Below are 27046 nucleotides of genomic sequence, written 5' to 3'. Positions count from 1 at the left end.
GTAACATCGCATTGTGAGATATAATTGAGTAGAGAGCTAGTTCTCATAATGCTACGATATGGTAATGATTATGTACAGTCAGTAACATTTTTACGATGCCACTTCAGTAATTTGTACAGACACAGTAATGATAATTTGTCTTCTGAACAAACTACTGAAGTGTTGTAGTAAGTGCCAAAAGTTACAAATTAATATTTTAGGCCCTTACATTAAACGTGCGTTTTATCGTGTTTGTGCTGGATTTAAAATATCTACCTTACACCTAGTCTAGACTACTTAGCGACATTATGTGGGAAAAACTTTTATATGTAGTTAGAATCTGTTTTCCATTAAACATGGTTCGATATTTCCCGAGCTTAGTTAAACATGGAAACACGACAAAAGCGGTATTTTTTCATTAAAATGCAAATATTTTGTAGCCAATTTTTAACCTTAATTAAATTGAAGTAAGGTTACATTTGCCTTGATATAATTTAAGTACATATAGTACATATTTATCAGCGTTTTGCTATGTTTCCACACTCTTTTATTTCCTTACTGATTATAATATAGTTTATATATTCTCACATCAGATATAATTCTATATACTATTAGAAGGCATAACAGTTGTATTTATATCAGAACAATATCAACAAGAAAACAACGGGTGACAACAATGGCCATTTTGGGTGACAACTGACATGCCCTTGAATTATGTCGCTATCGAACTTGTAACCTTCCGAGCCAGATGGCATTTTACAGATACCTCTATATCCCACTTTAACACGCACTTTATGATACAAAATTTTGTTCTCAACTTCAGTAGTATTGTTATTTACCAAAGTAGTTTTTACTTAAAACTTTAATTCATTCATAATATTCAAGGGATCTGTATTGCACACATGGCAATTTATTTTGACTTGAGTCAATTTGATATTAAAATTTCAATAATGTTTACATAGCACACATGGCAATTTATTTTGACTTGAGTCAATTTGATTTTAAAATTTCAATAATGTTTACATAGGTTACAAATGCGAAACCTTGAATTCAAGTCATTTAAACAAGCTCAAGCCATGTTACCCTGGTGTCATATAAAAGTTATAAAATTTCCGTAATAGCAATCGATTTTTTACCCTCAACTTTTCGTTGTTTAGTTATCGTACTTTACTCAAAACTACCACTTTATATTTTGCTACGCACTTCTTTCTAGAACGTACCTGCCTGTCTCTTTTCGTATTCTTCCATCTTTATCAACATTCAATTCTCAAACGTTACTCGTTACCATCCAAAACAACCATTGTTAGTTCACCCGATAAATAGTCTACATTACAAGCACAGCTAGGTAATAGACATCTATCTGACATTAAATAACTCGCCGATATATTACGGCTCAGTGATCGAAGTTCTAGTGCCAACTGTCACATTACATTTGCTCGCGATGCTACACTTCACTTTGAAGGTTACATTCATGTAACCTTTTAAGAAAATATTATAATGATTAACCTTTAAAAATCGTGCTATTCGTTCCTAGGTATTGAATTTGTAACATTGGTCGTAAGTGCACAACGCAAGCAAATCTATTTAACAGTTGGCGTCTACCCAAATAGGACATTTATAATTACACAACAAGTAAATTCAAAAATATCGACAACAACACTGATTTTGGAGCGAATTAGAAGCCTTGCCTGAAGGGGTTCTTTATGGTCGGCTGAGGCGCGGGGGCCGGGGCGGGGGCGGGCGCGGGCGCACCTCCCGCCCTGAAGGGGTTGCTGGCTGTGGGCTGCGGCTGTGCCGGCAACTGCCTCTGCTGACTGTACTGCTCCTGGTACTCTTGCTGGTAGCCCTGCTGCGGCTGCTGCTGCTGCTCGTACCCCTGGCTGTAATTCTGATACCCACCTTGATACGACTGGTCATAATTGTATCCACCAGCTCCCGCATCAATATTAGACTCCTCAGTGCCGGCCACCTGACCGGACACGTTCGAGTACTCTAGATGATTCTTGTACTCGCCGTTCACAGGCCTCTGGTCTTGCAGGCTATATGTTTGGTATTCCTTATCTGGCGGGTCAGCCATGAGGATATTAGCTTCATTCTCAAATGGTTTGAAGTCGTAGATATGCCGGAGATACATGAGCACTGGCGCGTATAATAAATTGCTGAAGGCGATGAACAAGTTCAGAGCTGTGAATCCTATAGCCTCGACTACTTCTCCAGCGATGATTGGTCCAACGGCGTATGCGAACGAGTAGGATATGTCGGCGATCGCATAGATGCTCCCGTACACAGATGAATATCTCACGTCCACCAAGTACCCGAGTGTTGGTAGTAAGGCTGTGTCGATGAGGGCGATTCCAAAGCAAATACCACAGATGGGGATCATCAACATTTTGTATGAATTCGCAAAAGGTATTATGAAACAACACAGACCTTCCAGCGCTAATCCTCCGGCGGCCATCAGCCACTGCTGCTGAGGGTACTTTCTTGCCATCTTTACGGTAATGATGACACCAAGCACGTGAGGGAAGAAAGCTGGCAACCAAATCATACCAATCTTCCAGTTGTCTTTGGTAAGATTATCCTCCATCCAAAGCGAAATGGTTGGTTCCAGGAACGCTAACGCAACATTGGACATCATAAGGGCGCCCGCGCAGACAGCGATGTAAGGATCCATCAACAGCCTCCAGATGGGAGTGCTGGGAGGTTTGGGCTCTCTAGCTTCTTTCAGCTGCGTCTTCAGTGGTTTCATCACAAGCAACAGCATAAACCCGTCCATCAATGATATTAATGCGAGAATCAAGAATGGAACCTCCTTTCCTGCAAATTGGTATAACGCACCGCCGAATGGTGGAGCAACGAGGCAACCAAAGCTGATGAAGGCCAGCGCAATACCAAGGGCTTTAGATCTTTCATTTTCTTCAGTAAACCTATCAGCTATCATCGCCAGGCCTGAAGTGTCCGCGAAGGCAGACCCTACGCCCTGCAAACTTCTCGCGAAGAATAACATACTGTAGCTCCGACCGCAGGCGAAGATCGATGTGGAGAGGAACATAATGATGAGTCCGATCATCATGGGTACGTCATACCCGATGCGGTCGATTAAGGCACCAGAGAATGGGTTAATCATGAGCTGTACGATAGCTTTAGAGGCGAACAAGACACCTGTGGCTGAGTCTTGACCCTCATGTGATGCTGGGATGATTTTGGTCGGTGTGATGGTCCTATTGCCCTCCCTGTAGGGCGCCAGCGTGACCACGTGGTCGTAGCCCGCCTCGCCCCACGCGCCGATGTACCTCAGGTAGTCGGGGATGATGGGCACGATCACCATGTACAGCATGTTGTCGAGCAACAGCGCTATCGACACGATGACCAGGATGATCTTCCTCTGCGAGGTCGGCTCCTTGATCTTCTCCCAGAGGATCTCGCGCACCTCCCGCACCTCCAGGTTCACCATGGGGATGACCGCGTTGTCGATCTTCTGCCATATCGTCTGTGGTCCCTCCGCCATCTTGGATTCTTTGAATAACTTTTATATGATTCTATCTGTTGTGGGACGCTGTGCACATCTTCAGGGGAGGGCTAGAGTTGCCCTCGCTGAGTTATTTGCGTGTCGCTCACACATTTACGCGTCTTCCTTCAGCGGGACCCTCGATTAGGAGTTTGGAACCTGACAACAAACAGAAATGATCATTGTATTATCATTTCATGAGAAAGGGGGGTGCTGTAATGTTTCAAAAGGATTGTGAGTCGATCTTTGTTTCTGTTAGTTGTCGTTCCTCTGTCCCGAGTGGTCTTAGTTACGAGAGCTTCGATTTCCAAAGACGATTCAGAGTCCTTTTGAACACAAACACATTTCTTATTTATTAACAAAATATCACACATCACATTCGCACAAGATAATAATCAAAAACAATATGCAATTCACATATTCATATTGAAAAGCGTGGAATCAAAATATTTTAACGATTCACGACGGTCGTTATCCACATTACATTAAAGGCTCGAGCAGACCGGATGCGTATGCGTAACCACGCGTAGTAAGTTACAACCATAGTTGGCGTAACGACGCGCGTGTCGTTACGCAAGCGGTGTGGCCTGTCTCATACATTTGCATACATTACAACTCATGGTTACGCCGTAACTACGCGCGTGACTACGTTTACGTCTACGCATACGCATCCGGTCTGCTGGAGCCTTAAATTGAAATACATTCATGAACAGTCGAACTAATTAATGTATATTCAGCAACGCTGTATGATAAAACCTTGAAACATTAAATAGTTTACGCAGCAAATAAATTCACAGTTACACAATGAACTTAATTATGAATAGTCTGAAGGTTTTAAATGTGAAATTGTGAGCAGTCGTTAGCCGAGGTCCGAGTGAGGCTTTCATCCCTCACGGAGGCAGTAATTGTAACAACTTGTTTAACCGAAATCCAATTTGCGAGGTCCCCTGCCGCCGATATCATTATAGGAAGGGGCTTACGTCGCGTTCTCGGTTTTTTCCTCAGAAAACGAGGCGTTCAATCAAGAACAGTCTCGTGTTAGCTTTGACGGGCCATTCGATATATTTTGCAAACATTTTCCTTAACGCCTGATCTGTATTTATTAAAAGTCGTTAGGCGAAATACGTCTATTGATGGGAGTTGAGGGATTGCTCTCAATTGTTTTAAATACCTAATTGATTCAGTAATGAGATGACTACAAATCATAGATTCGTTTCCAAAATGAATGCTCCAGCAAGAGGATTTTATTTTTCAGATAATTCAAAGAAATATTCACTTCTTCACAAATAAATTAATCTAAAATTCTCTAAACAAATGCAAAAACCACCATAAGATTACCGCAACGTGTCTCTAACAAAGAGAAAAATGTAATCCTTACATCTGGGTTTAGAGGAAGCAATTTAATCATTTGAAGCCGTTCAATACTCTGCCTACCCTCCTTTGTACACAGGCTCGTTAGAAAGGCAAAGGGCGGAAAATCTCTAGCAAGACTCCGCACGACTACAGAATTTCAATGAGGAAAGGTAAAAATGTGGAAGGAAAGAAAGTGATTAGGAGCTACATTTTTTGTTGTTACTAAGTCATTTAAATAAAAAATTCAAGAATTTTTTTTACGTTGTCAACTGTTAGAAGAAATTTCTTTTTCGGTCTCAAACACACGGGAAATAACACACTGTAATTGTACAGACGTATGTTGTAGCAACGATAAAAAGTAGGTAACCTAGGGAGGAAATAACAGGGTTACCAGTAACCAGACAAAAAAACTCATCAATCAGTAGATTCTCAAACAAAATCAAATAGCAAAATAATCATTAAGTTTCCACAAAGCACCTCACACTACAAACTAGCGAGCCCATTAACAGTTTCAAAGAAATAAATAAAGCTGAACTGTAAAAACATAATGAAACGACATGAAACTCGGGCCAAGGCTGGTTCGCGCGGGTCATGGCGACGGTATGGTAAAAAACATGGTGGTTTGTAAGGGTTTTGTGTGGTGCAAGTAATAGAAGTAAAGGTTAAGACTTCTTTCGATTTGAATAGGTAGGTACATAATAAATATCTGAACAATAGAATTTATTGAATAGACGTAAATAACATAAATATACGTTTAATCCATCATATTAATAAATGAAAGACACTGTTCCTGCAAAGAAACTAAAACTGCATTGAATACATTAATTGCTAGTTTTCGTTTGAGATGTTCATATGGTCTAAATTATTTTACCAAGGTACTTCAGTAAACGTGACCACATTAACCTGAAACTTATCATAACTTGCGCCATCACGAGTTCAATGTAAAAGTAATCAGGCAAACTATTGGAGGCAGGAAGTGTCGCGTGCGGCTACACCTACCACTACTTGCGCCTACTTGGAACGAACCACATTAGTTGAACTTATGCAGAACAGTCTCAAGTGGGGTAAGGACGGCCGGTTATGTTATAGAAGTGTAATTTTAGTGCATTGCATGCGACATTTGTAGTTATAATCGTGAAGGTTTACTAGTCTTGCCAAGGATTGCTTGGGTAATTGGGTTGAGGAGGTCAGATAGGCAGTTACTCCATGTAAAACTAGTACTTAACTGCGTCTGATTAGCTTGAAAGGCGACCCTAGTTAATTATGACCGTTGCATACCGCAGATAAAAATGAGCTTCTACATTTATGTCGTGAATCTTATGCCTGAGATTGTCTGGCGCTTCCTATAAGACCAATAGAAACTACCATTCAATTATCTCAAACAAACTTTATAAAACTATGCAAGTCGCATTGGTCAAAAAGCAAAATAAACTTAGACACACTCGATGCTATTTCAAATACGCCATATGTAATATTTACATTTCCAGTGAGTCGTATAAATAAAGCCCCTGTTGACGTAATCAATTAGCCCCCGTAAGAGGGCCGAGCCCTCTCCATACGAGTGCACTCCACAGCGGACAAATGAACAAACCCACTGATATCTATAAATACAAGTTACGTGTAGATATAGATATGTTTGCTCTTTATTCTGGCCTCATCTCCCGAGCCTTTTCCCAACTATGTTGGTTTCGGCTTCCAGTCTAACCCGATGCAGCTGAGTACCAGTGCTTTACAAGGAGCGACTGCCCTATCTTACCTCCTCAACCTAGTTACCCGGGCAACCCAATACCACTTGCTCTTTATTCTGGGCTAATTATAAGTATATCCTGGTAGTACATTAATTTCAGCGTGAAAGGTGACTGCATCATCATGTGTTTGAAGAGCACTGACATTTAAAGTTACCAGAGGTTACATGTCCTTTTTAAAGTTCCGTGTTTTGACATCGATTTTTTCCGCGTGGGCTTTGAATTTGATCCGGGAAACTAAGTACAATATAGTGTATGTGCTTTAGATAAGAACATTCTAATATGTGTGTACTAAAACCTTTAAAAGTCTTCACAGAAAAGGGTAACACAATCCACAAATACTTATAACTTTAAAAAATGATTGAGTTGCTACGGCGAATTTTGAGCCCAGCTTAGCAACTTCACAACAAAATATCTTGTCTGGGTAGACAGAAAAAATAACCAGCTTCGACAAAAATACTTAAGCCACATTTCATTCTGAAAAAAGCTCCCAAGTAAGTTAAGTTAACGTTAAGTTATCGATCGTGCCGTGACTGGCGGTAGTTGCGCCGCACGCGATCTGAACTTGACGCTAAGTTTATGCTTAAATGTGAAATATTTTGTTATTGTTCGCTACGTATAATATAATAATATGTATTTGTTGGCTGTTAAGGTCATGTGGTACTTTATGGTGGAGTGGTTTTTGTTATGTATTTTTAATAGAGTGGGTATAAATGTATTGGGCTACAAAGTTTGCATAACACAATCTTACACTTGAAATGATTAATTTAATTATGTCTTAAAATGAAATACGTAATTAAACGAATTAATATTATTCTAACAGTAAAAAAATATTATAATCCAAAAACCATCTCAGTGATAGAGAACAAATCAAGATTAGAAAAACTGACTCCAACCCCACGCAAACGTCGAACACCCTCCATTTTTTAACATGGTTCGTAAAAACGCTATTATACCTGTGCTAAATATTTATTGATTTTTAATAATATTAGCTCATTTCGCTTGCAACACAGGATTTCCTAGTTCAAGCACGCACGACTCGGATTTAAGCTTATATCTTAGACTCTTAATTTATCTGAATAAAAAATATTATTATAAATCTTTTGCTGCAAACAAGCGTAATGACAAAGCATATTTATCACCATTTAACTGTCACATTGTACAAAACGAGCTAACTAAATAAACCCCATCAAATCGTTTGGCGATAACAATAGAAAACTAATAAAGGTCGGGCCCATAGCCAAGCCATTAGCTATGGTTATGGTCCCCATCGCCGTGATTTCATTAACTATGGCGGGGGGCTGGAACTTCTTATGGTATTCTATGGGACGTGAATAGACGAGCTGTGTCACCCACTTCCTATGAAAGGATGGGGAATTATTTCTTTGACGGTTCTTTGTTAAAGATAGTATATTTTTACTTTGTGTTGTTGGATAACTGATGTGTTAATGCATTTGTAGATAGAAATGGTGTTAGTAGGGCCATTTCATACTGTAGAAAAGAATAAGCTTTAAGAGATTTTGCTCTGAGGTTTGCAGTTTCAGGATTTTGTAAATTAACCAGTTAACAGATGTTGGCGCTCCTTATAATACAAAATCTGCATAAAGATAGCAACCACTAACATACATATTTATTTTTTAGTACCTACTCTAACTCAAAATATCAAATAGCAGTAAACAACCCTTTAAGTTCAAGGTCATTCCAATAGTTTCTACGACATTCAGTTCTGCGCATTGCAGAAACAGTTGAACTTCATATACGTATGTATATATGGTGGTTTCCAGACTATAGTTTTCCAAAATGGCCGCTGCGCATTACATCGCTTTAATATTTTACAAGCTGAGCCAGAGGTTTATTGATTTATGTATGTTGATTTATGATCACGAAGTGGTATGCTGTGTTGTTCGTGTTGACCTCTGGCCTCAGGGTTTCAGAAGTTTGGGAAGTTAAACCAACCTAAACATTTAATTCAGACATATGACCTAGCCAAAGGCCTCCTAGTAACTTGTTAACCCAGAAGTTGGTATAACGAACAAACGTTATGTAGAGAGAAGCACACAAACAACTATACATTCATAGAATTGTGAGATTAAATTAATTTTGTTTTAAGGCTTGGTATAAGGCTATTTTGTAAAAGAGAAATCTGGAATTCCCTAGCTCTGTTTTCCATCAACAGAGTATAACACAATTTACCATGAAACAAAAATGCAGCGTTTTCAAAATATTATCTCTGTTTATTACGACAAAGAACAGTGCCGTGACAGAAATGCGTAATAGCTGGCTCCCTGCTCACCCTAACTAGATTATATTGAAGGTAAACAGTCGCGTTAAAATGAAATAAAATTGCAATTTCTATGGGAGTCGGACTCCCTGCGGAGTGCACAGTCGCACGACATAGTGACGCGAGGCGTTCGTGCGGATAATTGCTGTTTTTTTTCTTGTTTTGTTTTTTATGTGCTAAAAACTCGTGTTGTATTCGAATGTTTAACACTAGTATAATTGGATGAAAGCTTGATTATTGTAAGCACGGAATGGGCTGGCCTTCTGTTTTTTTAAATAAATATAAGCTGTAAAATATGAGTGGTGTGTAGATTTATAATCCTCCCACTACATACGAAAAATAAACATAATATATGTAGGTAAATATAGATATAAATATTTGGTACGTGAAAGAGAAAGAAACACTGCTAACGGCCACATAACCGAAAAACAACCGCGTTGTACAAAAAATCTTCACGAAATTGTCGCTAGACATTCTTGGAACAAGCAATAAAAAACGAAACGACTATTGAGACCGTGACATTTTCACAGAAAATCATCATCATCATCATCTCAGCCATAGGACGTCCACTGCTGAACATAGGCCTCCCCCATTGATCTCCACAGATACCTGTTGGAAGCGACCTGCATCCAGCGAAAATGTTATCAAGCAATTTTTCCTACAGATCCGTTTAGTTTTTCTGAGCTTTTTATGGTTGAAACAAGAGTTATAAAATGCTCGTGGGGAAGTGTATAAAAATATTACTAGTAGGAAAAACTATGTTACAAATGTGCAACGTTCAACAAATCCGAAAAAGCGTTTGCCGTAAAAATCGGGTTTCTTTCATTCTACTCCAAGAATATCTGAGAAATGTTGAATTTTGATTATGCCTATTTAAAATTTTTGCATTAGTTTATAATATATTTTATGCAGAGCGCCTTAAAAACTCTGTGCTAAAGCTTTCCTTAAAATTGGTTTTGAAATCAGCAACAAGAATAATAATGTAAGTGCAAAGCGACATAAATTCTCCTCGCTTACAGACATCGATTTTCAGCTACTCAAAACTCGAATAAAACATTCATGCAACTATTAAGCGCCAGTATGTAGTTTAGATGTACCGGCGGCTCTTCAAAGGGCAGGTGAGTTAGGGCGAGTTAATTTCGCAGGGGTGTAGCCCTCTCCCAGGGGAGCGGGGAGGGGTGGGGGTGGAGGGGAGAGTGACCTGTCCCGTCTAGCCGAGGGGTGAACCTTTGAATTTTTCATACGGTTTTTTGGTGAGCACTTTGCCAGTATTTTTCTCTTTTATATTTCTGTTGGTATGAAATAAATATGTATATGTTTGGTCATGAACTGGATGTTTTATGATGCTACTAAATACTGAATTATTTGTGGAGTTATTATATAGTCTGTTGGAGACACTGTGGGTGTGGGGTAGCCGCTTGTACATTTTTGATTTCACCATACATTTTTCAATTTTGATTTTGTCTGCAGCATTTTGCTGCTGCAAACTGACATGAAAGGTTATCTAACTCTTTATATCCTTAAAATCTAATAGGTAAAAGTATGTCAACCAGTCTGACATATAATATACTCGTACGCAAACAATTATTACTAAATATTTATAATTTTAAAAAATTGCCTTATTTTTGTTAATTAATTCTATATATTTATTTCAAAACTACCATTAATCTGCCTTTGAAATCTGTATAAACTATCCATCTATAACTGTACAGTGGTCACAAAGTGCCAGCTACCCGAGATGGCTGTCGGAGGCAGCGCGATGCACTGTGACGTCACAAAGGCGAGGCCGACCGCGCCGCGCTTTGATCCAGCCGCGAGGGCATTACTACTGTCTGTGTCCGTCACCAAGAGTAATAGATAGATGTGTGGATGTTGGGTAAGGTTTCGTGTAATACGGTGAAGCTTAATAAACCTAAAATAGCTGTTTGGGAATGAGATACAAAAGTGCTAAGTCGACTTTTTGTCTACGATAAGTGCAACATTTATGCTTTCCCCGGCATTTCTTCACTCGCATCTTGTGAGTCATAGTAACAACTATCTAGACTAATAACCAACTAAGCTTGCTAATATTTAAAATCTGAAGAGTACCTACGAATGCATTAATCTCAGTAACTACCGGACTGATTTGGACTATTCTCTCAGAGTCAGATAATAATTATATATATCGACGGATACGGGATAGGTTAGGACTCACAAGATGCGAGTGAAGAAATGCCGGGGAAAGCTAGTATTTTTAAAGATAACCGTTCAAGCAAATAAAGAAACATACAATCAATGAAACATACATAAAGTATAGATTTATATAAGTAATAAATTGTACAGTTTTCCATTTCCTATACCCTGGTATAATTACAACAGTTTGACATTGTTTCGACACTCAAACTGTTGTCACCACCAGGCGGCGCGCCGCTGCGAGGGAACAAAAGCCGACGCCTCCCACTGAGACTTTGATATGTACCAGTTTCGATTTATTTGTATATTTGTTTGTAGAATAGATTACAAACAAATGCATATAAATACTTATCATCTGTATGACATTTTCCTTGGTTTTTGGTTATCAAAAAATAAATTGTAATTGGAAATATTTACGACTCTTTTGAACTAGGTGAAGTCTTTAAATTATTAAGTGTTTACAGGCAAACAATATGTAGGTATGTTTTTATAACTTATATACCAATCAGTATATTTTATAAAAAAATATTACTCGCCGAAAGGGCCATACCTTGCAGTTTCCTTTACCATTTTTTGATTTCACTGGTAAAAAAGTCGATCTCCCAAACGTAATCCAATAACTATTCAATCCTTATACCATTTCCTAAAACTCAACTTACACATACATAAGCAATAAGCAAATTCCTTCAACCGTTACATCCAACAACAAACTTCCCAACTTACTCAAAAACATCACCTAACAACTCTTAAAGTCCCCCATCCCTTACCAGCATGGAATCAATGGCAAGTCCCCAACAAGTCCCCAACATTCGCAGGTCGAGTGCCCCTGCGTGCCCTATCGCAGCCACGAGCTCTTCAGCCGAGCGCGGAGCCACCTCACCTTTGTGCTTCATATGAACTTCTGCCAGGAGTGAGGGTATGGAAGTGGATATGGGAGTATGGTGTTTAAGATAAGTGAAGTGGAGACTTCCTTTGGTAAGTTTTTAATTAGCTTATGTCTGAGATGTACCAAGATTGTTATAATAGTTGGCACTCAAACTCTGCTAGTCAAGAACGGTTCTACCTATTGTATTATTACTTATCCAATCAAGAGTTTCCAATTTCATGTACACGTTACCTTCACGTTGCCTTCTAATTTTTCATTACGTTGTGTATGTCTGCTTATACATAAAAGATAAAATAAACCTCTTCCGCGCAATTTTCCTCTTTTCCACACGATAAGTAATTTGAATTTTCGGCGCATCTCTCAAACAAGGAAATGTTGTAGTCATTACCAACCTACATTCACGATGAAATGAAGTTTTCCAAACTGCGTCCCATACAAAAGAATCCATTATTCGCAGAAATAATACCAACAACTTTCAGCCTCACTTGACACGTTAAAAAAACAAAAACCAACTGTACATTTGCTGTTCAGTTAATCCAAACTCGACCTTATTACGAGAGCAATAAGAGTGTCATGACACTGTAGCAAGGGGATTAAATAACGTTGTATTTTTCGTTGCGTTTCATTTTGCGAGGAGAAAGAGGCAAACTGGATTATATCGCGGGTCCCAGGAGGGTGGGGCGAGTGGGGCGAAGTGGGGCACAGTGGGAAAAGTTTACGTAAGTCAGCTGTAATCTTGTTGGGGCTGAAGGGTTCAGGCCTTATTTATTTATGGTTGAGGCCGTGCATTTCAGATGAGATCTGTAAGTTGTGGCCCCTGGCTATAGTTTATGGACCTACTGGAGAAAGGATCAATGTAAAGTTTATTTGAGTATTAAATTCAAAGTTTATTCAATGTAAGGTTCTATTGCTAGTTCCCAATAAGTGAATCAATTTCTATGATTATGGTTATACAACATAATTGTTAAGATTTAAATTAATATCAAAACATATCTGAAGTAAGAACGCCTGAAAATCAAAGCAAACTTAACATATTCATCATCCCACACATCAATTTTCAAAATCCCATTCGAATAACATACATATTAGGATTCAAGTGTTCTCTAGCCCGAGGTCCCTGTGTGCTTCCCCACTTTGTGCTCAAAGCGCCGCGAGCTCGAACAGAATATCTAATAACTCGACCGTGGTTTACACAGAAACGTTCACAAATTCATCCTAGATTCCCAGAACTAATATGCAAAGCTAATCGTGGGGGAATATGGTAAGTTTGTTGGTTTAATACGTATATAAAACTAATAGAACTCGAGCTAAAGCTTGGGAGATGTTAAATGGGTCAGTGGGTACTGTAAGCGGGTACTGTATATTGTAATTTTAACTTTAATTTTGTACAATTCCTTCAGATTGGTCGTTAGACAGCGAACAGATCTTAATTATAATATAACCCCGATTCACCTAAAGGGAATCTTTTGCCCAGTTGAGCATAGTATTTAAAGAGGATGGTGATTTCTCCCTGCAATTTTACTACTAAGAAATTATTATTTTATTCCTAGTCAATATTTACCAACAATATTTTGCAATTCCATTTAACATGGCAACGTAACCAAACTAAACTTTAAGCTTTTTAAATAACATTTCAATATTCAATTTATCGTTCATACTAGATCACCCCTTTAACTTGCATAACAAACCCGCAACATCCCCTACCCGCAAATAATTCCTGAATCAACAAAGGAAATTGTCACTAGGACCCAATTCCTATGTGAAAGCACTTGATCGCTAAATCCTTTCACCCGGGGTGCCCACTTCACCCCACTCGCCCAGAGGAGGTCGGGGCTCCCTGGTGCATAGAATACGTTATAGTTGTATAAGTCTGTACGGTTGACAACGGAAAAATATATTTATAAATATTTTAAAGACACTAAAATTTTTCATTTTACATCAGCAAAGAGATTGGATTTTTCGTTTTGTGGTGGTACTCTCGCAATCCCATGTGATTTTGGAGATAGAACTGTTATGATGGTTAAAACTTTCTTCGTCTCATTTGTAGCTGTAACGATGAGTATAATAGAAAGAATGTCATATTTTTTATTAAAGCTAGCGCTGAATGCAATGGATAACGAAGCGGAAGCAAATACTATTCCTCAGATTGAAAATACATTTTAAAACACCAATACCGTGCAAAACGATTTATGTAGAGTCTACGATTTATATTTTTCCGTTCAAAGAGGGTATTGGAAAACGTTTCCAATACCTGTGGAGGGTAGAAACGTATTTTCTGCAAGTTTTACGACGACAGCTTTCTGCTTCGGGAATATTTCTCAGCTGAACGAGCAAACTCCGAGCACTATTTATTGGATTCCCCAGCGATTTAAACAGTTCCCCATGTTTATTTCTTAGTACATCTAAAAGGATCCCAAGCTCGTTAAGTTATTTTTCTAAAAGTCTCAAGTGACTTGCATAAAAATAAATTACTTTGAGATATGGTTGAAAACTATCGCAGACACATATCTTAGTGTAGTCATTAAATTTGCACGGCAGTGTAATAAGACACCGCAGTAATTGCTCGACAGTATTCGCGGTGTAAAACACAGTGGGGCGAGTTGGGAAAATGAAGCCATTTGCTCTGAGGGAAAAATTGCAAATACACCTGCTGCTGTAACAGAGGATTTTAGACCATATGTCGTTGTAATAAAGGTGGGTGAACGTGCAAAATAAATAAATGGGATGCTGTTAGGTCGGCGTAGAGTTTCGAGTGGTGTGTAGTTTGGTGTAAATAATGATTGTGTGGTGTAAGCCGAAGCCGGTGGAAATTATTTCCCGATGTTGGACAAATGTGTGGAACTTGTATACAGTTACCGTGGCAAATTAAAAGCGACTGATTTAATTACGCCCGTGTCCATTGGGATAAAATCTGATTTGTTAAGATGCTAAATTCCGTGTCTTCTTGTTCATAAAGATTATTGTTATTGTATATTTGTAAATTCCTGACGTTCAAAAAGTTTGAATAAATGATTTTTGATTTTGGTTTTATAAAAGACAAGAATTTCATAGGTATCAAATTAAAAAGAAACTTTGACGCCGATTTTCAATTTGATCAACAAAAAATTAAATAATCACCTACTCATAAACAATTATAAGCTTACGTTCAAAATCACAAGCCACGTAGATAAATACTGAAACCGCGAATTTAGACCACACTCATAAATCTGCAGTATTGGCCATCACGTCCCCACCCGGGCATAGCAACGTGCCCGCAATAAAGCTGTTACCCGGCCCGGTCGGGCGGTCGGCGGAGACACCCGAACGCGCTCGGCTATCTCCGTCAACCGGCCGCCATGTTGCCAACGAATTGAAATGTCAAGTGATGGCGTGATTGAACTCCTTTGTAGATTTTATTACGATTTCGATTATTGCTCTCGAATTTTATTGTAAAGAGCTACTAGAGTTTAGTGCTTTTGTTGTCGTCAAGGGTGTATTTTATTAGGTATTTGTGCGCTAAAATTATTTTTCTTGACCTAGTTAAGCGCAAAGCTTTTGTAAATCTAGCTTAAGTTGTAAATCATTATCGACGAAATTATACATATGTCGGTTTATTACTATTTGCTGCCCTCATAAAACTGCAGAAGTTTGCAGTAAAAAGTCTAATAACTATTACGCCAATCGACAGCACCATTTTCCCCGATTTTCGGGATTTATCACTAGTACCGTATAATGCCCCCTTACAAGACGGCATTAGCCGTCGCTATCGGCAGCGATCGCCACAAATCATCCGCCGACCTATTACTGACGCCTAATTTAACAAGGGTTAGGGGATCTGCGGGCGAGTTGGACATGGCCGACTTTTTTTGTTAAAGGCAGAATTTGTGAGATAAAGATGGTGGTCGTTAATTTAAGCTGCTACTATTTTGGAGGTAAAGGTAACTCTGTGAGCATTATCCTGTTTAATTGGTGCGCTTTTTTATATCGCAAGTGACAATGGAAACACAAACTGAACATAAAAAGCGGAAAGAATAATTTTCACGTTCACTTGTTGATGACAATTCCGTATTAATATCACATAAGTAATATGCCGACATAACACATACACGAATATTACATATTATGAAAGCGCGACAATATTTGGCGTAAAATAGTCGCACTATAAAATCGTCCGCTTGTAAGCGGCCTTTATTATGATAACCGCCGTAAGGGGAGAAAGCCATCTTGCAAATATTATTGTATCGTAATGGCTGAACGTTTGCGGCGGGCGCGCGTGTCGCATGGACTATTGAGTTTGAAATATGACAGTTATTGCTCGGCAATATGCTGGTGAACCGAGGCGATAATCATAAAATAATTATGAAGCGAGCATTGAACGATATATTAAGATAGGGTTTTGAGTGTCATTTATTTTAGGTATTCTTGTACTTACGTATGCTTATTACAGGTACTTTTTCAATAGTAGGCCGATTTCTTTAATTAGTAAAAGAATTTGTTGTATTGATGATCAAAATGCCAATACGGAGTTAATTGTTTTAACGACAAAAAATAACCCCCTATTAATTGCCAATTAAACTCCCATAAAAATGGCACACACAAAAAACAGCAAACAGCCATTTCACCCATTCCCTTCCATTCTGTAAAACAAAACGTCTTTTATGGGAACACCGCGACACCACGGCGTAAAGCAGTGAACAATACCATTGCAAACAAACTTAATCCCGGGCTATCCCGGGCTTAATGACTGCGGTTCCCCTCTACGTATAAATATTGCCCCACTCTCCCCAGCTTACATTTATTGCTGTTGTACCCGCAATGTGCCCGGGTATCCGGGTATGCGGATATGGCGGATGTGCGGATATTGTTAGGGGAAGGGCGATAAGGGTCGTGTTAAATTGCAAGTGTGATTTTTTTGGTTTCCAATTATATGTGATAATTTTGTGCTGGTAATTAATTGGGTGGAAACTTGAGTACATTTGTTTTGTGAGCATTTAAAGCACATCTTTAATTCATAGACTTTTAGCTTAGAAACAAGTAGCACAACAATGCCCATAGAAATTTAAATTATGTAATTTTCTGAAAACGAAAGATTTATTATATTAGCTGCCTAATATATAATTGATTTTGATCTTTAACAGCAACATTTCCATTACTAATCATTGCTTTTTAACCAAATTACCATGATAAAGAACTATGAGTGCTAACGATACTAAAACAACTCTCACAGACGAAAAACTCTCATCCAATTTTGTCAACGAACGCACAAAATTCCAGTACCAGCATCCCATGATTGAGCCACGTTTCCGAGGGGAGATGCGGCACAACGGCACACGTCCGAAACAAATAAATGCCGGCAGATAACACCCACTCGTGATTGCCTCAGACGGGACTCGAATACTGATCGACTGCTGAATGTATGGATGTACGTAATCAATGTACGGTTGAATCTAATTGCTGGAATTGGAAAAATATGTTGTGCTGTCTGTGATGAGCAATGCGACATAGGATGATCTCGTTTTTTATATAGAACTTTAAAGTTAAATAAATTCCATGCAGCGCAATGATATGTTCGAGAAAGTTAGCTAGTGAAGGTTTATATCGTATAAAAATCGTGTTGTCTCACAATACTGAGTCCTTAAGGAATAGATAAGTTTACATACTACGAAACTTCACTATTATCACTACTTTTTCAGATATAAAAGAAACTATAACGCGTTATATCATTTTGTACCATATGTCGGTACACGGATATGTTTTAAAAAACAGTCCGTTGTACCAAATATAGGACACGATTACCATTCTACTATTATGTACTGTACTTCAACGAATCAGTTAAAAATACTATTAATACACCGTACAATATGTCGCACGTATCTCCATTTCTGTCACACCTACTATCACAATATCATAAGTGCATCATTTAGTAATACACTTCCACGCGACTGCACTCCATCATTCACCTCGTATCATATTGTATGACATCGTATCATATTGTATGACATTGTATCACATTGTATGACGCGCATGGCTCGATACGTAAGAGCGGTGACTCGGTGTCGCTGCAATCATTTGTCATCGGCTGTCACAGCACGAGGGGCGACGCGTGCCGACACTAGTGTTGCGGTCATGGGTTATTATTTTCGTTGATAGTTGGGGAAATATTAGGATGATAGTGTTAAAAATCAAAAATAATATAGTCAATTTATAAATATAATGAGGTGTAAAACTCGGTAATTAGGTATAAGACAAAAGAAAATGAATGTCTGCGCTTCGGCATAGAACGGGTTAGTGACTAGACTAGATGAGTGAATAGTTATTTACTATTTTAATATTCGGAGTACCGTACAATTATGTAATTATCATAGCTAGACTTAAAGCTAAACTAAAGTTAGACAAAAGAGCTGAAATTACTTACTACTTGTTTAAACTCCGAAGGGCTTAAAAAGCAATTAAGCTAAAACAACGCGGTTGCCAATATCCAAAACAAAAGCTTTTGTACCGATAGCAAACTGACTTTAATACCGTGAAGAAAGCCCACTTATAAGTCCCGATTTTCGCTCATCTTTCTTTACAAGCTTATAAGATATTCATGAAATACAAACCAAAAATAATAGAACGATTTTTTGCACTACAGCGGATTCCCTTAGCGACGGCACAGATATATAATATTTTGCGAGGAATGTTGTAGAATCGATATTTCCATTACGGTAAGACCCCTTGGGCTGGCGTGGTTGGCGTGTGTTCCACGAATATAAATAATAAATACTATCGATTTTGAAGTGAACGGGAAAATTGTTTTCTTTGTAACGCCTATGTATTGGATTCTAAGAAGTTTCCTTTTCAGGCTAATGTAAATACTGATCCTCATTTGTAGATTGAATTGAAATAAGTCTTCTTAGAAGAACGTAACCTGCTTGCGAAGTCGTCAACATATTATTTTCCATGAGGACATGATGGTATTATCTGCTACAATATTAAAACTGTCAACTTAATCTGAGCCTCTTACTTCTGAGCACTTGGCTATGTTGGGGTTGGCTTCTAGCCTTCGGATGCAGCTGAGAACCAGTGTTTTATGTACATGGCTTGACTGCTTATCCCAGTTAATCAATACAAAATAACGCCTACCCAAAATACAACATAGTCTGCGTGTATTAGCATAGTACAAGAGTTTCGACTACCGCCGCGGGTGATATCAAATATTCATAACTAGGGAGTGAGCCAGCGCGCCCCACTCTCCCCTCGGCGCGGGATTGTTAACTTGCTTCCAACTGGAGTGCTTGGTACTGCAGTTCATTTGTTTAGATTTCATTTTATATGAACGATGGATCATTTGTACCACTATATTGGAATAAGGAATACCAACGAACACCTATTGGCTAAAAATAAATAAATGCCAGCTACGGACAAGCAGGATTCGCATGTGATGATACCGTTATCTATAAAACGTGCAAAAATTATGTTTGAACCCGAACCCGTCGTTGTAAAACATGATACTTAAATACTTATCTTATTCTAGTTTTCAGTACTTTTAAATTTTTGTGTACTTAGATATGAATCTTTTGACACAAGAATGGGCAATATAATTTCCATCCAAGACTATATGCATCCGTTTTTCTTTTATCTCAGACAATTTCCACGCCTGAATACGAATGTACTGTCAAAGATATTATGATAATCACCAAATGTAATTTACATCCACCTGTTTTTCCCCACGCACCCCAAAATATTACCGATTTCAAACAATACGCACCTATCTGCACCCCTCGCTTTAAAATATTACAATTCACATCTCCACACGAAAAGGTATTTCGTTCTGACGTTAAGCATTCAAAAGGAAAATCCAATTTTCTTACTTGAGAAAAAATGTTATGTCATCTTACATTGCTGGTTAACTTAGATGGAACGCTAGAGAATCGTGATGTTAATCCGCAATGTAACGCGCAGTGACCCAAATCTCTTTATTTGTTTGTAGTACAAGTGGCACTCGATCCCTGTTCGAATTTCGATTTCGATTCGATTTGAATCGAGTTGACTTGTGAAAGGAAAAAATGTGAAGGGATGTCTTTGGATTGACTTTTGTGATCGTTGAGATTTTCAGAGAGCTTGAAATTAATTATGACTGTTTCCGATATAGGTTATGAGAATTAACAAGATTAGAAAATGATATTAAAATATTAATTGGCAACTTGTACCTACACGTTAAAGTGAAGTTTGAAATGGCACACCTAGACCTGACAATTATAATGATGGTGAAAAAACAAAAAAAATGGCCATATTAGCCACTGGACAGCGCAACTACGAGCTGAACATCCTAGCTCCCACATAAAGTAATCAGAGTGGTAAGCAGTCGCTATAGCCGAATACAGCTGAGGCTACTTAATTAAATGTAGATTAAATCACAAAAAAAACTCCCAAGATTTAGTAATATCTCCCACCATAAATCAAAATTATCTTCATAACCAAGACTAATATTCTCCCAACCTTCCATTTATCATCGCGACGATTAGAAAAACCGTTTATAAGCCATGGTCTATTAACTATAGACCCGTGGCGTCATTATTGGAATTACTAGGGAAAAATTATAGTCCCGTGTTAGGTTGCACCCCTAATGAGAAGGGGACCAGAGGGCTAGGGGTCGAATCGAAAATAAAATTAAACTTAAATAAAATGCTTCATTGTTCATATCGGTTTATGGGAGGTAATTTGCGGAGTTTATTAAGGTTGGAAATTACTGTATTTTAAAAATATATGAAGAAATATTTTCATAGGCAACTATTCACCAAGCTTAATACAGCATTCAAAATCAAAGGTACCTTGGGAGGTACTTACATTGAAAATCAAAGGTATAAGGTTATTGAACACGTATGTAGTTTTTTTTAATCATATACCCATGTAATTGTGCAACACTCATTTTTTAAAAACAATGGAGACATGTGCCTAATTTACGGCAATATAATAGTCATTAAAACCAAGAAATTATATAAAATCCAATTTTTTTAAATATCCCTTCAAAAGAAAATCCACCGGTATAGTCCAATCTTACTTGCAAAACTCCCTAGCCCAACATCCCTCGCATTGGGACTCGAACCTGCGTCCCCGCGTCACGATACAATAATTGACGCAATTAGGGCCCGAGGGGAAAACCGGCAAAATTGGACAACGAGCCTCGGTTTCTGCGGGTACAACTACAAATACAGGCTTGATTTTACGAACAAATACGCCTACAGGAACAAATATTGTTTTAGGCTGTTCTGGAAGTTTCCACGAAGGTTTTAAATGGGATTCCTTGAGTCTGTGACCCTTTTCCCAAGAATTCTCAGAAGGAATTCAATGTTTGTTAATTAGATTGTTTTAGGTTCGCAATAGTTTTTTTTTGCAGTCTCAAGCGTAATAAGGCTGAAAAAAGGGTCAGTTAAATAGCTAGAGTCTGATAGCTTTTTCTTCAAATAAAAAAAAATTCGTTAGATATGCAATCATTTCTCATTTTCTGGAAGTCGGTTAACAAAATGATTAAACAGACGTTGTAAGACCAAATTTCAAGCTATATCTTCAAAATAATTCTTATCAAACACAGCAAAATGTTGATTAATCCCTTTGAATCTCGCAAGAACATTTAATTACCCCAAACATTGAACTGAGTTGCAAGACAAAGTTGTTTGTGTTAATTAATTAATCCGCAGTCTCTAACCGAATGCTCGTGATTGGACGAACTAATGCTAATTGGATTGGCTAACGATTCAATTTGATTGGACGGACATTAATGTCCACATTATTATGTGTGATGGTTAAGGATATTTGGTTCAATGGAGCGTGGAGAGCTACTACTGTGAGTCACAAGGCATATAGTTTTCTTATTCGTATTCCTTACTAATATTATAGAAACGAAAGTAACACGCTGTATGTGCGGTTACTGCTGAGAACAGTAATGATAAATAGAAGAAGCAGATTTTTGACTGTATTGCTCCATTTTGTGACAAGGTGACACAAATGTATCAAAAATAGTTTTTATATATTTTTCAGATAGCCAAGTAATTCTCCAATTATAATCTCATAACATATTTCCTATCTTGTAAAGAATCAGTGCGATATAAACCGGCTGCTCCTTTATTTATATTACGTCACGCGCTCCCCCAATTTACTTTATAACGTTGTCCAACAAATATTTGCTTTTCGTTAGCTTTGCCAAACATTTGCTGACTACATAACCTCTATTTCCTGCGACATAGGGTTTAAATTCCATCACCGCGTGTGTAGGAGGTTGTTGGTCGATGTGAGCCCAATGTTTGCGAAGGGCCCTCCGCGATGCTGTGTCGTGTCTTAATATCATCGTAAATAAATAATGCCTTTGTTTCGGGGGCTCGTCTGTTTGTTGAGTGCTTGTAAAGAATTGTTGGGGTTCCGTATCAAATTGCTGGTAGAATTCGTAAACTAAACGGCTGGTGTAATTGTACGCTGCATTGAACGCCGTGATATTCAGATAGACGTAATGGCACGGTACAGATACCTAGACGTACCTAATGCTTTGTGACGTCACTGTTGATTTCTTTGATCGACAGATGTTAATGCCTAGAACGTCACACCATCACGCAGTTCATACCGTGTCATATACGTCCAAGTTAATGAATGTAGCGTCAACATACCTGTATCCCTGAGCTGCAGCGAGCCGACCTTGTTGGTGAGGTAGCCCCTGATGGAGCTGGCGACCCTGGCGGGCGACGCGGCGGCTGCGCCCCCCCGAAGCGCGCCCCCCAGCCGCCCCAACAGCGCGCCGCCTTCCGCCTCCACGGTCGACACTTCAAACCACCCCCCACGAACTAAACCCCCTTCAAAATACCCCCAAATTTAGCTACTAAAACTTTCAATCCAAAAATTGTTTTCTCGTAAAATAGCTCGAGTATTTAAAGTTTAGTTTATAATTAAGTATATTAAGTTTTAGTTTAATAGTTAATCAGTGCGGTATTTGATATGTATTGGTTTTGGGCTGTCAGCATGGTGCGTCCGAGTGTGCCTGTAACAAACAAATAGTGGCTCGTTAGTTTAAATTCAACTTTCCATTTCAATTGCTGAAATCTCCATATAAGCATAAGATGCACCAAGATTTAATACACATGAACGGTAGTCAGTCAGTTGTTTAATCACATCTTTTCACACATCTTCATGCTGATCAAAGGTACCCTCCCTGCACATCGGGGCCGTGTCAGGGTCAGGACATTCAGGAATGCTCCGTTGCCGACTAGGGCACGGACAATAGGCATGTGTGACTCCCGACAAAACACGTTCCTATCCCGTCCTTGACACAGATACACGGCAATGTGTGGAGATAGGCCTTTTATATTATCATCAAGAATCCAGGACATTCTCACAGCCGGACCTCAGCAGAGAAAGCCGCGACCTCTTTTTAAGAAAGAAGCTAATGATAAGAAGCCATGGATAGTTTTACATCCCAACAATTGCACAACTCAAAACCAATCAGGAGAGAGGCGTAGACATACCAAAAGTTTTATCCTTTCTCCTCAATCGTATATAAAAACCCTACAGCTACAAATATCACCCATCCACTCTCAATCCTTCTGACCTTAACCAAAATGGCTGCCGTTTATTCCACCACACTTTTTATGGCAAACCTTACCCACAAAATGACGATTCTCTAAAAGATTAATCACTCTAACTATGTACCTATTTATATACTGCTGTAGGTAAGACAAGGCTCAAGTCAGCTATAGTTTATAGCTGTTGGCAACATTTGGCAGCTCGCCAGCGTATCGCCTCGCTTCAGCCGTATGTGGGACGCAGCATTGGCCCCGATACACTATGTAACTTAACCTTCATAGTTTATATATGTGATAGTATAATATTGTGTTATATGCTTTGTGTAAGCTTATATCACAAAGAAAGTAAGTTTTTATGGAGCTGATACCAAAAGCATGTAATAAGTATAGATAGCCGAAGTTAAAACTAGATTCTAGTGTACATAGTCATATGGAACTTCTTAGGAACTTGTAATCTAACTTCTTGATATTTACTACAAGTAACAACTGTCAAAGTTACAAATATGAAGGGACTCGTCATATGAGAGGGTCACCCATCCACGGACTGACTGCTCCAAGCGACATTTAACCTATTGATTAATAGGTCTATCAGGGTGGCTGTTACTTAGCATCAAGCAGTATGTTTATAGTTTTTTTTTTACTAATACCCTTGTAATCATGTAATACATAGTTTTCAGACACATTCAACGACATAAAGTTCCATCCCCCTCATAAAGTCGCGAGCCTCCACATCGGATGTGTACCAGCGGAAGCTGCCACTCGAGCTGCTTCCGGCCGCCATCTTGCGACCGGAACCAGACGCGGTTTATGACTTCCGCTCCCTTTGTAACGCAAAATGTAACTTTTTGAAATTAGTCTCTGAATATGTATTTTTGCCTTTGTTTGTGAATTATTCTAACTCTCTTTGAAAGTTATAAAATTTTATGAATAGAAGTTTAAATTAGTTAATTTAAAAAGGGAATGGTCCATTACATGACTGAATGATTACATTCCCCAATTTCATTAAAACCGAATAATAAGTAGTTATTTGATAAAAACAGTATTTAACTCAACATAAAACAATTAAGTAAGTTTAACAAAATAATTTTACTTCATATTGCTACAAACATATTTTTAAAAAGCTTTTCATATTAATAGATGATTATTTCAACAACACGTAGCATTATAAGAACGAACTCGAAGCTTCGTAGAACAATATCCTTTACCATAGAAAAGCGCCTACGGCGCGTAGCCGTCGGCATCGGCTACGCCGCTACGCCTCGTAGCGACGGAGTGCTACGCGGCTACGGATAATGATCAAACTACAGTGAATATTGACATTACAAAAATATTATATGACGTAGCCAAAAATACATTATAAGTTATGACACAAATTTGACTGTCAAAAATGTTAGTCTAATCAGTAAATGGATATTTATAAGGTAGTCACATTTTTTTAGCACACTAATGGTAAATTCGTTATTTTTTTAATGCGATGAAACAGTATAAAACACAACCATTCGTTAATAGCAAAAGAATTAATTATAATTTTACATACATAATAGATTTATAAATACATACAGACATCTATTTTAAGACCTACTGACACCCTCTCACCAACACATGCATACATCACACACACACATACACAGCACCGTGTAACCCATTACGTAACCATTATGTAACCCGCGGGTTAAAGAAACAAGATTTTATCACGATAACCATCACTAAATATACACACTCACACACTACCCTAATTATGACACTCCAAAAACCATTTTTGACATTCAAAAAATTAAAATGAGTCGCAACTTTAAAAATAGAACTAAAATTACTCCAACTGGCACACACACAAAAAAATATCTAAAAAAAAACACGCGAATAAATCGTCAATTTTGAATATCGAACGGCTTAAAATGGCGGTTTAAAAATGGAATTATATTGACCTTTGTTTGTGTTGGCGGGTACTTGCACACCTGGGAACACCTCGCCCGAACTGGCGAGCCTCGACAGAGCTCAGAAAAGGCTTTCGGGCCATGCGCGAAACGGCGCGCTCCCATTGGCTGGGGGTGAAACGTGACGTCACAGCCTCCCAGCAAATGGGAGCCTTCTGAAATTTTCACGTAGGTATAAACCGGTCGATGACTAAAAATAGGCTGTGTCGGTCGATGGGCGAAGTCTTATCGAACATACATCTGATGGGACGGCTCCTTCATGTATTTCATCGTTATGTAAATAGGACGATTATTTTTCTTGGTTTTTTGGCTGCTTTATAAGTGGTGTCATCAATTTTTTTTATACTGAGTTTATATTATGTGGATGGATATAAAGGCATAGTATATAAGCACAGTCATTTATTATGTACAGGTACTTAGCTAATACTTTCTTTCCAATAATGTTATATTTGTACAATACAAATTCATTTTAAATGAATGGATTATATTTATTTCAGCCATGTCTCAGTATTTGGAACTAGCCTTCTCTAGTTACTTGGCCATGCTAAAATGTCAAGAAATATTTGATTCCTAAATTTTTGTACGAAATGGTAGCCAATCAGACTGACTAATATCAAAACTGGAGCTACTCAAGTTTTGTTTTATATGTATGATTTATATTTTTCATAGCATAGTAAAACAATGGTCAGGCTACAAATATTCTAAAAATAGCCACCAATTACCAAAGTTTTAAATGTTAAACACTTTTTATATAAGAATTTTTCAAAGTTCTGTAACATCTTATACTTTCCGAGATAAAAGGATCGAAGACGTACATAAGCGTCCATCACGTTGTTATCGCGCCATGAATAATGTAAATAAGTTTAAGTTGTTCTCATACTTTTATATCTGCCCTACATTCTGTGCTTCGACATCTTATGAATATTTCCTCGGGATATTGTTTAAGGAAAACTATGCGATAGAGACATTTATGTGAAGCTGTGTTTGAGATATATGAAAATTCATATGATTATAGATGTCATGTCTCAATAACCAATACTTAATGGTGAAAAAAAAACATCAGAACATCAGAATAGAATCTGGTCCATGGTTGCTATATAAGTAAAATTTGTCTGACTAAGTTAGGTACCCGATAATTTTGTAATTATGCCTTCTCTTTTATAAGATGTCATAGGCAATCAAAGTCAAAGCAATAGAACTGACTATTTTTCAACAGCGATCAGTGGATGGTAACATATAATTTATTGATATCTCCTAAACTGTTCCTCCATTTTCTCTACATTTAAATATTATCCAAATGTGCATTCAAGGTTATATGTTATACGAACTTTACTGCAAAATATGTAGGATTTATCGTAGCATAACTCAAATTTTACGGTAAGCCAAAACCACGAGGAATAAATCCCACCAACACAGCTATATGAAATATATTCGGATAAACTCGGATACAGCTCGAATTTATTTTCCAATTACATTTCGGATAGAAGTCAAAATATTCCCGATATTCGTTTGTTTTCCACTACGTACATAAAAATTGTGGCTGTCAGAATATTTTTTCAATTCAGAAAGTATTTGTTTTACCATCAAATCGAGTGCTGGAATGTTATGAGTGGGTAGTTTTGAAGCACACTGAAATATACTATGTAGCTATTTTCTACGG

The 27046-nt window shown here is 38.1% G+C and overlaps 1 protein-coding gene across 1 annotated transcript; it reads right to left on the bottom strand.

Annotated features, from left to right (window-relative positions):
- Window positions 1-477: 477 nt before the first annotated feature.
- On the bottom strand, window positions 478-25511 carry Vacht (Vesicular acetylcholine transporter). The gene is made up of 3 exons (XM_021337439.3): window positions 25378-25511; window positions 22544-22911; window positions 478-3646 (listed from the first exon to the last, which is right to left on the bottom strand). Exon 3 carries the CDS (start codon window positions 3485-3487, stop codon window positions 1655-1657), a length of 1833 nt encoding a protein of 610 aa, XP_021193114.2. The 5' UTR covers window positions 3488-3646; window positions 22544-22911; window positions 25378-25511; the 3' UTR covers window positions 478-1654.
- Between the last annotated feature and the right edge of the window lie 1535 nt (window positions 25512-27046).

Source organism: Helicoverpa armigera, chromosome 14, assembly GCF_030705265.1.
Source record: "Helicoverpa armigera isolate CAAS_96S chromosome 14, ASM3070526v1, whole genome shotgun sequence".
Taxonomy (NCBI): domain Eukaryota; kingdom Metazoa; phylum Arthropoda; class Insecta; order Lepidoptera; family Noctuidae; genus Helicoverpa; species Helicoverpa armigera.
Note: the sequence above shows the minus strand (reverse complement) of the source record. Positions and strands in the feature narration are given on the sequence as shown.